Genomic DNA, 18441 nt, shown 5'->3' on the forward strand with positions numbered 1-18441 from the left:
GCAGTTCCGATGTGCGCTAAATGTACCTTATTAGCCGACCTGGGTTTTTTTTTATATTCCTACGAAGCATCTTTCATTCAAAACCTTTAAAAGGAGAAGAAAACATCTGCTGAGGCCTTCAACTCGACATTCAGATATACCGAGGAATTAACAATAGTTACTCCACTCATTGGTCGACTCGATATATACATGTACCAGTGAACTCCAAATAAAAGACACCACAGAGTCTGCCACATCTGTTTCATATTTGGCTGTTTTACTAACTATAGACGATAAGAGCCAACTAACAACTCAACAGTATGACAATGGAGATGACATAGCTTTTCCACCGTCAACTTTCCTTATCTATATACTAATATTAAGCTATAACCTGCATATGGTGTTATGGCTTTCCATCTTATTCGATACTCAAGAACGTGCCCTTAGTACGATCAATTTTTAAACCGAGGCAGGCTACTGACAGATAAGTTCATGTTACAGGGATTCAACAACTTCTTTTAATGTTAGCGTTTCTTAGATTCTATTGTCGTTATAACCTTGTAAGCAATTAAAACCTGTCAACGGGTCGTATTTTGACTGCCATATTTAATACCAATTGCAAGGCCTTTTATTTTACATTTAATTTGACTACGAAATATCCTGTCTATCTGATAAATACATAGGGCTCATGGTGAATATGACCGGTCGACAGGGTATTTTTACTCCTCCTAGGCACCTGATCCCACCTCTGGAATTTACGAGGGTCCGTATTTTATGCCCTGTTCAGATTTGTATTGTTTGTAAGTTTTCTTGAGATCAATCAATCTTATCTTCACTTTTTTTATTGTAATTGCAGAAAAGGTCATTGTTTCGACCATAAAATTTGCGAAATCAAATGTTGACTATCATCAACTTATTTGTCAATAGCCTGTCTCGTTTAAGAAATACTGAATTTACTTACGGGTTATTCCGCCTACCTAATCAATACATAGGGCTAACGACAGTTGTGGCCGGTCAACAGGGGATGCTTACACCTCCTAGGAACCTGATCCCATCTCTAGAATTTCCAGGAGTCCTTGTTTAGTGCCCTGTTCGAAGATTACTATTGATTGAAGGTTCTTTTTAGATGTTTGTTATCCTCAACTACATGCACTATATTCGTACGTAGAAGAGGCTCTTGCGTATCAAATCAAATATATTATCACCATAATCTCCGTATGCATGTGATAATGGTGCACTGCTACATAAATAAGGGAAGTTGAAAAATGGAAATCATTACGTATAGGTTTATCATAAAGTTTAGTTGTTAGTTTGCCATTAATGTCTTTCTCCAGTAAAAAAATACAAAGATGATACAAATATGTCACAGTATGGTATCTTGTAATTCGACTTCAATGGGATATATGGAATCAACGTAGGTATAAAAATGAATGGTGTTGATGAAACATCGTCGATATGTCTAAATGTCAAATTGATTGCCAAAGCTAGCGACTTCTTTTCATGTTGAAGTTTTTGAAGAAATTCTGCTAATAACGGGGCACAATTGATATCCAACGGAAATCCAACAGATTGTTGGAAGACCTGGTCTCTAAAAACGTAACATCGAAAGAATTGAAACTCAGTTGTGCATCTTGGAAAACTTCACATTTGTTATTTTTTTCAAGAACCTTCGTTTAAATCAACAGTTTGAAACACTCAACCAAAGTTAATATTTCGAAACTCAGAATTTTGAAGCTTTTAGCAATCACCATGTTGTAACACAGTTAATTCATAATTAGAGGAAAACAGAGACATAAGAATGATAAAAAACGAAGAAATAGTCAAATGTAAATGCTTTCTTGTTAAATATTGGGGAAAAATACTAAAAAGTTACACATAAAATTGAAATTTTGTACTTAAAACCTTTATTTACTGAGATTCTTGTCTTCTGGACAATGCTAAAATATAATGATAAAAGATTGTGCCAAGACATTCTGTTCATTCATCAACTGCTATAAAAAGAGTTCTGGATCTATTTTAGAATACATATAATAAGAAAAGCAAAGTGCTCAAATCTTTCAACTTTCTATGAACGACTATCTCTATGGTTTGCAATTCTTATGTTTTGTAATACTTCACTTCCACTTTCAGTTTCAAAATGATATAAAGAAAGAAGACACTGTTATAAAAAATAATTCTATATCCATCAGATTCTCTAGAGTATCTACATGAACAGGACTAGTCTCAATCCAAACCTTCGGTTCAAACAACCTGATATTTATCTTTAACATTTACAATTATTTTGAATCCCTTACATCAGCTGATCCGGGGGAGGAAACGGAGGGAATTTAACGGAAGTAGCTAATGAGACATGCCTTGGAAAATCTATACACGATGAAGGGGGTAACATTAGAGACTAATTATTCGTCATCGCACGATAATTACGAGCCTTTTTCTACAACCATGTAACACTGAACACAACCATCACCCTAAAGAGTGACAAATAAGATTCCTTGTCTACAGAAAGTAAACACAGTAAACTCACGGAGAAAGGAATAAAAACCGTTGACCTGACGAGGAAAAATAACACGTCGAAACAAGAACCCTGCATGAGAGTATTGCATAAACAATGCCGGTAATCATCCGACAAGTGTAATCTGCTTCCCCATAAAAATAAATTTTTAAAAAGAAGAAATTCTGTTAAAAATCATCGGAGCGGAACAAAAATTCAATCCTGATCTGTAACTTTTCAAGGTTGACAAACATACCAACAGTCAGCTCAATATTTGTAAGAGTGTACAAAAAAAAAAGATTGCAAAAAAACCAAGTGTGACAGATTGGCCAACATTTTTACCGGTATGGAACTACGGAGTCCAAACCTATGGCATACGTAGGAGGAGTAGAGCGGAATACAGTATAAGATAAAGAAAAGCTTCAGATCAGTTATACATAACAATGCAAAAATGTTACAGGACAAACAGAAAATAAGATGTAGAATATAATAAAGACAGCACATTTGTAGAGTGTATGAAATTTAGAGATCGATAGACAAAATTAGTAGTGACACCAATGGCCGACATCTGCAAGGCAAACTACTAAGTGACAATCATATAACTCCGAATATTGCTTAAAGAAACAGACTTTTGACAAATTAACCTAAAAAAAATAATTCATATAACCAATTTAACTACTTTTACTTACTCTGTTACAATATCTAGAGATCACAGATATCAGCATATGATTTCTTTTAAAAAAAATCTACGTGCAAATTTTAAACAAAACGCTTTCAATTTGACAACTCTTGAAGGTACAAAAAAAAAAAGAAAAAAAAAAGAAAGAAAAAACAACTAAATACTGGTAGAAAATTTAAACATGTTATGCGTTAGGGAGATACTATAAAAAGATCACCATTTATCAAGGTTTCCAAAAATGAAAGCATAAATATTAGGCTAATATAATATACAAGGACAGGTGTGACGTTTGATATTAATAACGTTAGAGCTTAGCATTTGTTTTACCTATTCTAATGCAGGGATAAACTTATTAATTTTCATACATAATATACAATAGTTGAATTTTAAATAAATAAATCAGAACTATTCTATTTCAATATTAATTTTAAATTTGTGGTTCTCGTGATTTTTGGGTCTTTAATGCTATTGAGGTACTAGTATTGGTAATAGAAGACATAAACACATGATGTTTACATTCATTAACTGAAATTTATTAACAATAGTCAATGATAATTAAATTTAATACATCTTACATAAAAGTAAGGTATGTGAAAAATACACTTGTTGAGATTAAAAGAATTGGTTAACTACAGGATTTCTTTAACTATCTAGCCCCCAGGGTGATCGGTATATAGATAAGTTGGTAAGAAGGCTGCAAACTAAAATTTTCATCAAATCCTTACGTTAGCATCAATAATAATATGGATAATTTGAGACAAATATAAGAAACAAAAGGTAAGGCAAATTGAAACTTGTGACTTTTCGTGATTTATCACACTGAATTCTAACTTAATGTTAAGGCCGGGAAAACAAACGGCGCTTTTCGTGACCTTATCACACTGAATTCTAACTTAATGTTTAGACAATGGGAAACAAACAGGACTTTTCGTGACCTTATCACACTGAATTCTAACTTAATGTTTAGACAAGGGGAAACAAACAGGACTTTTTGTGACCTTATCACACTGATTTCTAACTAAATGTTTAGGCAAGGGAAAACAAACAGGACTTTTCGTGACCTTATCACGCTGAATTCTAACCTAATGCTTAGGCAAGGGGGAACAAACGGGGCTTTTCGTGACCTTATCACACTGAACATCATGACAAGCAAAAGTTACCCCCCACCGCATATGCTTTCTAATTTGTAAGTGGTGATCACGTGCCAACATCATTTCACGGTGTGTGGCAGTAACCCTTTGATTTATTCAGTGGAAAAGTAATAAGCATTGTGTGTTAAGTCTGTATTATTATTTAGAATTCTTCCAGAACTCACCGATGTGTCCTTTATGCTATTTAAGACAAGCATTATGAAATGTTTTGTCAATACCCCCTTCTCATCACTGAGATACGTCGAATTTGAAACAATTCAAATTTAATACAATAATTATGTTTAACACATATTCACATCCTTATTTTAAAATACTCTAATCACAAATATAAGTTAAATATTTATAAATGAAAATCTTGAACACAATACACTGCAGATGCTTTTTATATCATTTAAAAGTGCTCTCAAATATATCTAAAATAAATGAATTCCTGTGTATTCTTTGTAAATTACCAAAAACATCACTTACTAGGATGGCGTTTATTTCCGTCACAGACATCTGTTGGTAATCTTGGAAAAACACAAATCCACACCAATTAATGGAATCGGCAATTGTTATTGCGCTAAATATCTCTCTACAAACAACGTTACAAAGTCGTTGGCACAATGTCCTGCAAATAACGGTACAATTGGTAAAGCAATCATACAATGTATCTCTCTCACTACATCTATCTCCGCTGCTTTATCATTTATATTAATATGACGTTATATCACAAACATTCCGTAAATGGTTACTAATTTTAAACCCTAGATAATAAATCTTTGCCATATATATCTTTTAGATAGAATGCAAAGTCACGGTTAATACTGCTACATTTACTGCTGAGGTGTTAAAATGCAGGACTGAACTTTTTGAATTTTGCTTTTTTTAAAAGGCTGAAAAACCTTTTAAAACACGCATAAATATATGAATGAAAGAAGCACACAATTTATCTTCAGTAATAATTTTATAGTACTACTGTAAAATTTTTTTTTCTGATATGGATCTAATATAAAATAAAAATAACATTTGTAATGCATCCAAGCACAACATTAAACATTTTAAAGTATATGATTTAGACTTCAAAAAAAAAGTTCACGTAATTAATTTGTCACAACTTCGGTTCAAAACAGCGTAATGATTTTTGAAGAAGATATAGGCAGGAATACAACTATACACAGGTCAAATGTTGGTCAGAGTATCTCACATCTCTGGTGAGCTAAAACATCATTTCCGGCTGGTAGTATAAATGATAGGGGTTTTTTTCCTTCAACCATTTGATTGTTATTATTATTACTAATGACGATTTCAAAATAAACGCGCCTTATATGTCTCAAACAATTTTTATACGATATATTATCTTTAAAAAAAGTCTTGGATATGCACATAATTGAAAAGCACCAACAAAACTTCCACGAAGTGCATTACACTTTTTATAGTTTAATGTTAAAATCGAATGGAGGTATAAATAACATCTTATCAAAACTGTCCTATACTACAAGAAAGTATGTCAAAGCACAAAACAATATGGCGCATTCTTTTCTTAACTATCTCAGCATAATTTTAATTTTGTTTTTTTATATAATTTTCAAATTATTATAGTGTGTTTTGCATGTAGAGGGTCGTAGAAACACTTATCTCGGGATACGAAAATAGCGTGTTTACGAACTAAGACAAAAAATACACAAAGTCATTGGAAATCGTGCTGTGCAACATATTCCATAATGGTGCAGCATTTACTTCTTTACCGTGCATTTCTTTTCTTAAAATATATATTAATTTCATGTAACAACGAACGACTTAGGACTATCCCCTAAAATATCAATATTCAAAACCATCAGAATGGGGTTATCTTGACCTAACTTTCGGACATTCACAAGTTAAACCAAAATAAGTCATTAAATTTGAACATCTCTATAATATATATTCACTAGCACTTACAGATCTACAAGCCGATCATTGATTCGAACTGGGAAATAAAACCAAAAGCCTTATCTAAAAGAAACACCTAAAATCAGCTGATATCAATATTATTACTATGTAATATAAACATAACTGATGGAAACAATATCGACTACATTAGTATTAAAGTACACGGGGGATTATTTGACGAGATTCCGAGAATACGCACCTGTTTTTCATAGCTACTATTTCAATGGCCGCAATGCAAAAAATCAGACCGACCATAATAAAAGAAACGTGGCGAAACTTCCAATTTCTTTTAGTATGAGGCTTGAAATGCATAACATACAAGTAAATATTGTATTTGTGCGATGTGTTTTTCTTGTCACTATAGAATGATCTGATTTATAATTACCCTTGCATGAAAACTGCCCATGACATTGGGGACATTTCCTCAGATCGAGGTCAATACACCATAATGCTGTGTGAAGCATAGTAACTGATCCGACATACACATTCGGTTAATCACTATCGAGAAGAGTTTCCTGGAGCTATACCTTTGGATCAAGGTCATGAAACAGGACGTGAACAAATAAAGCTAACGTTCGAAGTATGGTGTTATAGTTTGGCAAAGCCTATGTTTTAGTCTAAACAGATAATTGTGAACAAGGGATCAAAGAATTGGAGATACCAACAAACACGAGTCTGTTATTACTCATCTATATTCATATTTAGCAGTTATGTCTTCAAGGGAATTTGATGTTTCCTATATTGGAGAGCTCAATGAGCAGCAGCGACCTTGACCTCGAACTCAGGCAGGAGTTACATCTCATTTGAATATTTCCGTGAAATTTCAGAAAGACATGTTTTGAAAAATAAAAAAAGGATATCAGCTATCACAAGCAAATATAAGAAATATTTAGATAATCGTGAATTTAATCAAGTATTTCATCTTTTGTGATGTTACCAAAAAACGTTTTTTTTGGTATTTTCTCCCAAATTTTAAAAAGCTGACCATTTGGATGTAAGGAATAAGATATTCAATCTCTTCCTAAAGCAAACAAAGCTTAAAGAGGGGTGACTGACATTGATGAGACCACTTTCACCATAAAACTTCTTAACTCTACAAAGTTTGATTTATGGAAAGAATGGGAATCGTCAAAATTGCTTAGTATACAAAAATAAATAAATAAATAAATACATAAATAAAATATATTCCTCATACACAGGTGGTTGGTATAAATCAAAATGGAATGCAGCAATTAAATGAAATAGCATTTGTTCTAGCATCTTCATAATTTTCATTAGCTTTTGTTCAGTGATTGTCATACGAGAAGACTTCAAACTATGCTCAGATAATCGACTTGCTCAACGGAAATTATTCTCTCTACAATTTTTATTTCCTTTGTCTTCGTAGATATATTCAGAAACTCTATCATTTTTTGTCTATAAAACATTTTTTATCATCACTCAATACGCATTTGACTTCTTGGGTACTTTATCAATGAGACCAATTTCTAAAGCAAAAAGGCAGATTAGACGTCGAATTGTCATTTATAAGAAAGGATAAGAAAGTGTCGTAAGCATTTCATAAATAGATCTTTATAAATCTCATTATAGATATAAATTTAAAAAAAAACAAAAAACAAAAAAAAAACAAAAAAAAAAAAAAAAAAAAAAAAAAAAAACAAAAACAAAAAAAAAAAACAAAAAACAAAAACAAAAACAACAGAAAAAAAACTTTGTCACTCCGCCATCTTAATCCCTATCCCAGAAATATTAACAAAGTTCATAAAATATAAAAGTGCGCGACTTGCGCCATAAAACTTCTCGTAGATACAGTATAAGTCACATAGAAACACACCACAATTAATAGCACATCGCTTATCTCTGAAATTCTGTATCACAATCTCCTCCAGTGTCTGAGAAAGCGTGATTGTAAGCACGATTTACGACAATTTATTGTTATTTATTTGGAGTATAATGGTGTTAGGTCTTGCATTGTCTTTCCTGTAATAATCATGACTATACGTTATTGTACAATGTGACCCTCAGTTACGGTAATCCATTAAGTACCTCTGCTAACAATTCATACATTGTAATTCATATATCAAGTCCAATCAATTTTAACATTCTTACTTCCCCTCCCCCATCCCCCCCCCCCCCCCCAAAAAAAAAAACACTCGCTGCCTTGTAAAATCAAGTATCGTAGAACAAGATGTGTAATGGGAATTTTTGCAACGATATAGCTATTTCACTTTGTGTAAGATAAGTATCATAGATTTCTAATCACTCCTGACAAGAGCTTAATAAACACCACACAGAGAAGGCTAATTTCAGAAGGTTGTGAGATTTTATTCAATTGAAGATTCCAGGGTTAACTGGCTTTTAGGTCTCATTTTATTGGTTTAAGATTTTGCTCATTATCAACCAGGTGCTAGATTGAAAATAATTTTCAAAAAAATATTTGAACCCTTTCTTTTTCCCATATAAATATAATAACTATGAATTCAAATCATGCAGAAAGAATTTGAATTTTCTAAGATATCTAGTTACACATACTGTGTTTTTACTTACATTGAGCGGTTATCATATTTCAAAGCCTTCCTCCAGTTAATTATTCAAGATCAAACAGAAAAACACACACAAAGTGGACAGAATTAACATATTCATGCACAATAAAAAAATCAATGATGTCAAGTCAGAAATATTTTTTACCATTCAATATGAAATTATATATAATTAATCCATTTGAAAAAAAAGAAGAAAGATAAACTTACGTGAATATGAGGTTGAGGCCTATCTCAGCAATATGACGCAACTTCTCTCATTTTCCATTGGTAGATGCAAGGTCGAAACATCGATTCGCGCATTTATGTGCTCCGAAGCATTGAACAGAGGCTCAAATGTAGTGTTCAAAATAGTTATGTAATGAAATAAACCTTAAATATATTGCTACCTCCATTACAAGTTCTAATTTAAGTTAAATTCATATCGCAGATATTCAACGAACAGAACAGAGTACAATTATCCCTAATCTGTTTATAACATCATTAAAGATTTATATATATATATATATATATATATATATATATATATATATATATATATATATATATATATATATATATATATATATTCAATAAAATCTTTTTTCTTTGGTATAGGGGTAAAATAAATTCCAAACTTAAATGAAAAACTAACTTTAATCCATGGCGCTTTCGCCCTTTTGTTTATAATTTGAAAACTACTGACTCAATCTGCATGGGACGAAAGCGTTCTAGATTAAAGTTGAGTTTTTCATTTAGATGATATATGTATAATCAATGCAGGCTTTAATTTGTATTGCTAAAGAATGAAGGCGTACAAGGGTTGGACAATCCCCCGCTCTGAGTCAAGATATTTCTCAGTTCCTGAAGTTCAAAAAAAAAAAATGTTGGCAATATCATCTTTTACATATTTGATTCCTTTATTTTACTGAATTACTTACTGATAAATCATTTTTCAGTAATGTTTTTAAGATATGTGAAAAGATTAGAAAGCCTCACATATGATTCGAACTTTCTCCAAAGCTTGCGGGAAGGCGCAATGTTTAACGCATAACCACTACGTATATACGCTGCGAAATCTTCGTATGATTGAAGTACGGTTTAAATAAACGAGTTTCTTTTTTCAGAAATGTTGGATTTTCTTATAAAATGGGTTAGCTTCCTTTTTTAAAAAACATTAAACAGACTAAACAGTCATTTTCCAGTCATTTAAACATTAGAGTAGAATGAAAACTTAAACCATTCATATTCAAAAATCACTTTTATGGCGCCAAAAGACCGATTTTCCACTAAATATGCTTCACTGTCAACTTAAGGGAAATTATCAATCATTAAGTTATTCTATAAAATAAATGAATCAATTGTGTTAAACATGACATTACTGACAGTGTAAGTTTTGAAAAAAATATAGCATTTCAATGAACTTTGAAAATTGAGAAAAAAATGTCTCGGAGCGGGGTTTATCTTTGCCTTGTACGGAAAATATACGCCCCCATTCTTTCTAACATGAACGCCAATACATATGTTTGTACCTGAATACCTATTTAATTGGAGTTGCGAGTTAAAACCCGTCGAATGAAACGAATTACACTGTAGACAGGCAAAATACTGTGCCTTTGGGGGAGGGGGGGGGGGGTGGTTGAAAGAAATTTTTCCAAAGCACGCATTAGATATCAACGATCCATGGACACTTTGTCGTTCTTTTCTTCTTTGCATTCTTAATTCTTTGAGGCTATTATGTGAGCTCTCTTCGTCCACAAAATTGATACAAGTAAAATTCTCAATCTCCCGCTCTTTACACGACTTTAGATAAGAGTTTATTACTGCGAAATGTTTTCTCTATTCTCCATGGACTTCGTTTTATTCTTTTTCTTTAGCAGTTTTTGGAGTATATCGACTCCTGAACAAATCAAAGCTCACTCGGGAGCTGGACAAATCGCTTACAGCTGCTGGTCTCGGCTATAACAAAGGTCCCCTACTTGTCATCATGTCAGCGACTTTTCTAAGAAAAATAGCACCAGACTTCTCACAGCTGCGGTGCTATTTCAGTTTTCAAATGCCAATATCTACAGTAGTTTAGATGGTGACAAAGACTCATACAGACACCATACCGTGCCGGAAATTACAGCAACAGACATTTACACATAAAGTTGTTTATACTCGATGCACTACCATAAAAGGTCCTTACCCTCGCGTGAATAGTTTCTTCTAATTTCTATCGCATGTCAGGGTTGTTTTTCATCTACTTATTATAGTTTTGTTTCCTTCAGGTACTGCTCATCGCTAAGACAGTAATGATGTCCTGTAATCGTATTTTTTTGCGTGTATAACTGTCGCGTTCTTTAAAGCGATTCATTCATTCAAAAATATTCGACAACATAAAATAATTCCCACCTGTCCACACCTATTAATAAAATTAAGATTATGTTTCCTTCCATTTGAGAAAATGATAGTCTAGTTGACCTCTGTAACACGTACAAAGGTAGTGTGTTTTTTCTTGCATACAGATAACAAGTCTCCGTTTCATAATAATTTACCATTTCAGGATGACTTAGACTGTGATACACAGTAGTTGAGCTATACATATTAGTCGTATTAAGCACTCACTCAGCAAGCTCTAAATGCATTCTACTAACATTTTTCTTGAGATTTAAATGTCAGACATTTAATAAGTTTTCTATAAATGCATTTTCTATGGCATTAAACAAATTTTATGGCTTCAATATTGCCATTTTCTCCCTGGAATGTATTGTACATATTACTACAGGTCAAAAATGTTTTGAAAACATCAGTACTCTTCTTGACTTTACTGCATTTAAAACTTACCGCTTTTTTGCCCAACAAGTGCCCTACTGCTAACCTGAATAATTCCCAATTGTTGACAACATTCTGGAAATCAAAATTCAAAAATGTATAAAGCACTGTAAGTTTGAATTCAAATACCGGTAGTATGAAAGGCTGCAACCAAATCAATGTGACAAGAAATAACTTTTCTTCCTATAAAGGCCAGAAAGTACCTTCATGTGAGAATAATTTGAAGTATTTCTAAAGTATTTCCAAGAAATTATCTTCCTTGAGTTTTCATACATTTTCAGTTAATCTGAGCTGAAAGCTGATCACCCGCTGATGGGCGTCCGCCCGTCTGTCCTTCCTTCTGTAAACTTTTAAAATTTTCAACTTCTTCTCAAGAACCACTGGGCCAATTCTAATCAAAGCTTGTAAAAGCATCCCTGAGTTAAGGGGATTATAAACTGTTAAAATGAAGGATCAATCCCCTTTGCAAAAAGAGTAATCAAGAAAAGGCAAAAATACGATAGGGTCTTAAAAATCTTTTCCACAAGACTTGCATCAAAAACGTATTGGTCCGCCTGATGTTACATTTAAATTTTGTATAATTTGAGGTCATTTTTATGGGCAATCATTTTTTTTTACAATAAATGAATGAAAATTAAATAACAAGGATGAATTTAATAGCTACCCAATTTATATGGTATAAACTGGGTTGGGGCATTTTACGCTTTATAAACCGTTTCTATTAAATTAATTCCTTAAAAAAAATCAAGATCTAAGGAAAGGTAAGTACTATATTTTCAGTCATAATGTTCTCTATGAGATGCATCTGTGAAGCATTCCTTTACAACTAAATCCAGTTTCCACATACTTCATGAAGATAATAAATTTAGGCCAAAATAAAATTATAGTTTGTTTGAAATCACTCCTCCTCAAAAAATGTTATTGACCAAAAATAAGAAGATATTTTTTTTATTTACACGTAATCAATTCTTGGCCTATCGGGGTTCTTGGTTGATGGGAGATACTTTTTTTTCTCAAAAAGTCAGACACCGTTCACGGTAGCTCAGTCGGTAGAGCGCTCGCTTTGTGATCGGAAGGTCGTGAGTTCGAAACTCAGCCGCGACTGACCTAAGTCGATAAAAATAGGTAGCAACTGTTCCTTCGCCATGGGCTCGGCACTTTGAAGTGAAAGTTGCGGGTCCTTCGGATGAGACTTTAAAAACCGAGGCACCCTGTCACGACAGGCGTTGGCACGATAAAGATCCCTCACTGCTCAATGGCCCTGAGTGCCGAGTAAAGGTCAAAATTTGAAGCCCTTCACCGGTATATGGTGACGTCTCTATATGAGTGAAAAATTCTTGAATGGGACGTTAAACAACATACAATCAATCAATAAATCAAAAAGTCAGACAATAACGTGCTTACTGTTTATCAAAATTTTTGTCAAAAATTTTAAATGTAACTTCAATTTTAAAAAAAAATCCCTCCCTCCCCCTTGGTCTGAAACCCTCCAGGCGGCAATCCCAAACAACTAATTTTTTAAGCATGGCCTTAGGAAAACAGTGTATAAAAAAGAAATAGTTTAAGAAGCAAATCAGAAAGTGACACCCAGGCAGTAAAGATCGATGTCAGATATCATATGTTTCTGTGCATATTTACATGTATAAAATTTGATGAAACTATCTGAAAATGGTTTCTAAATGGACCTACTACACATGTAATAAAGAGAAATAAAGAACAAATGGGAAGCTAAAGTGGAAAGGATGGGAGAGCAAATGAACATCACAGACTTCCATGTACTACATGTCCATGTCATATACATTAACATCATAGAGCTTGTTTTTCGTACAGAGAGATGGCCATAGTGAGGTGCCGGTAAATGCTCCTATGATCTTCTATGAGGAAGAAGGCAGAGTTGTTAAGAAGGGGAGATTTCTGTGACATTAATAACACTCAAAGAAATATTTCTTATGCCAATTAATCTGCAGCTTGCTGTTTTTCTATACATTAATGCATAACTTTGCAGCATATTAAACTTGCAATTATTCAAGATAAATCGTTCTTTTTTTTGCATGCAGTCAACTTGTATGAAAATGGTTTTTCGTAGCTAATGTTATTTTGTAATTATTAAAAGTATTAATCTACTTTATATCCCATCCCAATCCTTTTCCAAATACTGCAGCAAATGCATATAAATTTGTTATCACTAAATATTTCTCTTATCCTGACAAACTAAAGATTACTGATATCTTGTATTTAAATGTTTACATCAAAAAAATCTTGGCAAATATAACCACAGCATCAATAAAAACACACACACACACACACACACAAACATATTCTTCAAGATAGTATTATATATTTTCTTATGTTGAAAAAATAATTTGCACACATAAAGATGAGAAGAAAAAATTCTCAATTTACAGTGCTGAGAGTAGTAGTAGATTATGTTAGTATGTCTAAGCTCAATTCTCGCCTTATTTTGAAAACCTAGGGTTTACGTAGGTGTTAACACAAAAATTTTGAATCATAGTATGAAAGTTTAGCAGAATAACATGAAGAGAGATAACTCTAAGAAATTTCTTTCATTTAAAATCTCTTTAACTTTATTGGTCTTCTTTCTGATTCTACACACAAGTACTCTGAAGTTGATATTAAAAGGATCCTGGAATCCCTATATGAACAAATCTATTAGTCTTTGGAGAGTAGATCTTTCCATTAACTGTTTGAATTTCACGGCCATTTATTGTGCTCCTTTATTAGCAGATCTGTTTTTATATTCCTATGAAGTAGAATTTATTTGAAAACTTGTATAATTATGAGAAGAAAAAAAACTTACTTTGACCTTCAACTCAACATTCAGATATCCCCACGATGTTTTATCAATCAACAATAGTTACTTCCATTCACATTGACTCAAGAAATCCCAGTGAACTTGAAATTAAAGACACCTCAGAATCTGTCACATCTTTTTTCATATTTGGATGTTTTACCGACTATAAATGATAAGGACCAAGTTGACTAACAACTAATTGTATGACAAACAAGATTTCCCTTTTCAATCATCAACTTTCCTTCAATAGTCTGCTATCACCTGCACATGCAATGTGTTCATGTCTCCCAACTTTTTTCATACTAAAGAGCATGCTCTGAATATGATCAATCTTAAACTGAGGCAGGCTACTGACAGATAGGTTGATGTTACAATGATTTTTACAACCTCATTAAAGTCAGCATTTCGTGAATTCTATGGTCGTAATAATCACCTTTTTAGCAAATATATTCTATCATTGAGTCATATTTTTGTTGACATATTTCATACCAGTAGTTAGGTCTTTGTTTTTACACTAAATTTAACTCTGGAATATTCTGTCTACCTGAACAATACATAGAGCCCACAGCAGGTGTGACTGGTCGACAGAGGAGGTTAGGCACTTGACTCCAACTCTGAAGTTTCAAAGAGTTCGCATTTTATTCCTAGTTATATTTGCAGATTTGTACTGTTTGTATTTTTTTTTTCGGAGATCACTGTTTGTTATTTACTTATCTTCACCTTTTTCATTACTATCGAAATTTTAAAGTTCTTTCACTATCTAACATTAAGTTATAAAAACCTTCAGCAAAATATACCTCTGTATAATATTATGTCACTTTAAAGCACATTTTTGAGAAAACTTTAAAAAATAAAGTGGATAAACTTGTTATTTTTTCTTATTTATGCATTGATTAAGCATCAGCATTTCATAATTTTTGATAAAAATTTAGTTTACAACATAAGGCCCTAAGGATAATTCAAGAGCTATTCTCTGTACCCACTAAACTTTTTGGCATGCATGCTCATCAATTTTCATAAAACTTTGCCCATTATTACAGCTTGACACTAGAAATATATATCAGACAAAATTTAATTGCTATGTGTCTTGATTGCCATGGTAACAGCTTGGGAATTTTAAACAAGGGGAAAGCTGTTAATCTGACAGCAAACTGGATTTTCTTTTTGTGAACAGTACAGGGTCTTTTTTCATATGAATTATAAAAACTTTCTATTCTGAAAACTAAAGGAAGGAACATCCCAACCTTATCAATGTACCTTATTAGAATAATGTGCATAGAAATGGCTAATTTTAACAGCTGGCATTTTTCTAATCTATTATTAAAAATCAAAATTGAAGTAATATACATATCTTTGATAAATGTACAATTGATCTGCCAAAAAAAAAAAGAATCCGTGAAATTTTTAGAAGGTGACATCCCAACAAAATCAATAAACCCCTATTAGAATATTTTGCATAGAAATGTGTCTCAAGTTAAACAGCTGGATTTTTTTTCACTTATATTCAAAATCAAAATCCAAGTAATATGCATATCTCTGATATGGTCTGCAAAATAAACAAGAGGCCCACGGGCCTTATAGGTCACCTGAGTATCGTGTAACAACTTTCCAACAATTGAATTTGGTTTGTATTTTAAACCAGAGGCCATGTAATTCACAATTTTGAAAGAGGCACTATTGCTCATTATAACTATACAGTTAGCATGCTTACTTTGATTACTTAATACCCAGAGGCAGAGCAGAGGAACAAAAACAAGAGAAGTACGAAGATCAGGATCAACAAAATAATTAGTCTAGTATTCACTATCAACTCAGAAATTGAGTTCTAATCTGTCCCCCACTTAACACTAATCACCATGCAGCCTATTAACAAACTATTAGTGCTTCTATACTATTTATAAACCCATATTAAGACCTCTAGCATTGACCTCTCTTATGGTCTTTGAAGAACTTTTAATAAGATAAGTTATTTTTGTCTCATTTTTATTTACCTATTACTTACAGGTCTACCTGATTATTAAAACTAAGAAAGTACTTTTTTAATTATATGATAAACATTCTTGCATAATTATCTTATTCTATTAACCTTTCAAATACATTATTTACAGTGATTAATTATTAAAGGTGAATGGAAAAGGGGAATAACTTCTCTCAGTAGAATACAAATTAATAGAGCCCTGCCCAGGACCAGAATGCTTAGACGAATGGTCCAGATGTTTAAAAATCTGGTAGAAATACGCTTACTCATATCATTTAAACTTTTACTCAGTTTGCTTCCGATATGCCAAGAAGCAGAGAAGAATTTCACAGGTACAATGCATTTTCACTACAGATTCAACAAAGCCTTACCCTAACACCAGAACCCAAGACCAAGGGTCAAGAAATTTACAAATTTGGAAGAGTTACCCTCATCATCATTACTATTGACTTCAAAGAATTAACACTTTTCCACTATATTATCAAAAGCCCCCCCTCCCCCCCCCCTCTTTATGCCAGAACCCCTGACCCAAGGACCACAAGATTTAAAAATTCTGTTCGAAGCTCCCATTTTTATCATAGCTAAGCAATTTATTTATCAGCTCAACACTAAGGAGCCGACAGGATTAATTAATGATTAATTAATAGAATTAATGCTTTTTCACTATATAATCAATAGAGCCCCCCCCCCCCCCCCAAGAACCCCCAAAACTGAGGCGACATATTTAAAAATTTTGGAAGAGGCATCCTTGTCTATCATAATCATGCACTTAGTTTGTTAAAATAATCTCCAGTAGCAGAGAAGAAGATTTTCAAAGAATCAATGCATTTTCACTATATAATCAATAGAGCCCCGCCTAACACCAGAACCCCTCACCCTGGGGCCATGAATTTCACAATTTTGGAAAAGGCATCCTTATGCATCATAACCATGCACTTAGTTTGTTTAAATAGTCTCCAGTAGCAGAGAAGAAGATTTTCAAAGAATCAATGCATTTTCACTATATAATCAATAGAGCCCCACCCTAACACCAGAACCCCTGACCCTGGGGCCATGGCTTTCAAAATTCTGGAAGAGGCCCACCTCCTCATCATAACTATGTACTTAGTTTATCACCTTAATGCCCAGGAGCAGAGGAGAAGATTTTCAAAGAATTAATGCATTTTCACTATATAGTCGATTGAGCCCCGCCCTAACACCAGAACCCCTGACCATGGGACCATGAAATTCACAATTTTGGAAGAGGCACTCTTGCTCATCATAACTATGTACTTAGCAACTTTATTAAATATCCAGAAGCAGAGAAGAAGATTTTCAAAGAATTAATGCATTTTCACTATATAATCAATAGAGCTTCGCCCTAACACCAGAACCCCTGACCCTGGGGCCGTGAAATTCACAATTTTTAACAAGAGGCCCAAGGGCCTTAACGGTCACCTGAGTACAATACAACAATTTAGAGGTTCCATAAACTGATAAATGAAGCTTTGTTGCCCAAAAGCAAGAAAAATAGTATGATCAGCATCAACAAAATAATTGGTCTAGTATCCCTCTGCCCCCCATTTATCACTATTACCATGCAGACTATTAACAAAATGTCTATTTTTTAACCCCATATTATTGCTTCTCACGGTGGCCTCTCTTGGTCTTTGAAGAACATTTAAAAAGATAATTTATTTTTGTCTCATTTTTATTCATTTATTATTTCCAAGTCTACCTGATCATTAAAACTTTGAAAGTATTTTTTGTATTATACAATAAATATTCTTGCATAATTCTCTTATTCTATTAACCTTTCAAGTACATTATTTACAGTGATTAATTATCAAAGGTGAATGGTAAAGGGGAATAACTTCGCTCAGCAGAATACAAGTTAACAGAGCCCTGGCCAGGACCAGAACACTTGACTAAATGGTCCAGGTGTTCAAAATTCTGGTAAAAATACCCTTGCACATGTTGCGTATTAAAACTTTTACTCTGTTTGCCTCGAATATGCCCAGAAGCATAGAAGATTTTCAAAGAAATGCATTTTCACTTTATTTTTAAATAAATAAAACCCCATCCTTACACCAGAACATCTGACCATGAACTCACAATTCTGGAAGAA

General features: G+C 33.0%; 2 protein-coding genes across 2 annotated transcripts in view; both read right to left on the bottom strand.

Moving 5' to 3' along the window:
- The window catches only part of LOC133187414 (FMRFamide receptor-like), a 42782-nt gene extending 37858 nt beyond the window's left edge, over window positions 1-4924 (bottom strand). Inside the window, exon 1 of the mRNA XM_061322774.1 lies at window positions 4769-4924. The gene's annotated coding sequence lies outside the window, so the exon portion shown is untranslated. The remainder of the gene's footprint in view (window positions 1-4768) is intronic.
- The window catches only part of LOC133187997 (general transcription factor 3C polypeptide 1-like), a 145013-nt gene that overhangs the window by 61882 nt on the left and 64690 nt on the right, over window positions 1-18441 (bottom strand). The window contains exon 37 of the mRNA XM_061323387.1: window positions 11557-11619. Within this exon, the coding sequence (XP_061179371.1) occupies window positions 11557-11619 (63 nt within the window). The remainder of the gene's footprint in view (window positions 1-11556; window positions 11620-18441) is intronic.

Source organism: Saccostrea echinata, unplaced genomic scaffold (genome assembly GCF_033153115.1).
Source record: "Saccostrea echinata isolate AGI-Se365-2 ecotype Australia unplaced genomic scaffold, CSIRO_AGI_Sech_v1 ptg000015l, whole genome shotgun sequence".
NCBI classification, from domain to species: Eukaryota; Metazoa; Mollusca; class Bivalvia; order Ostreida; family Ostreidae; genus Saccostrea; species Saccostrea echinata.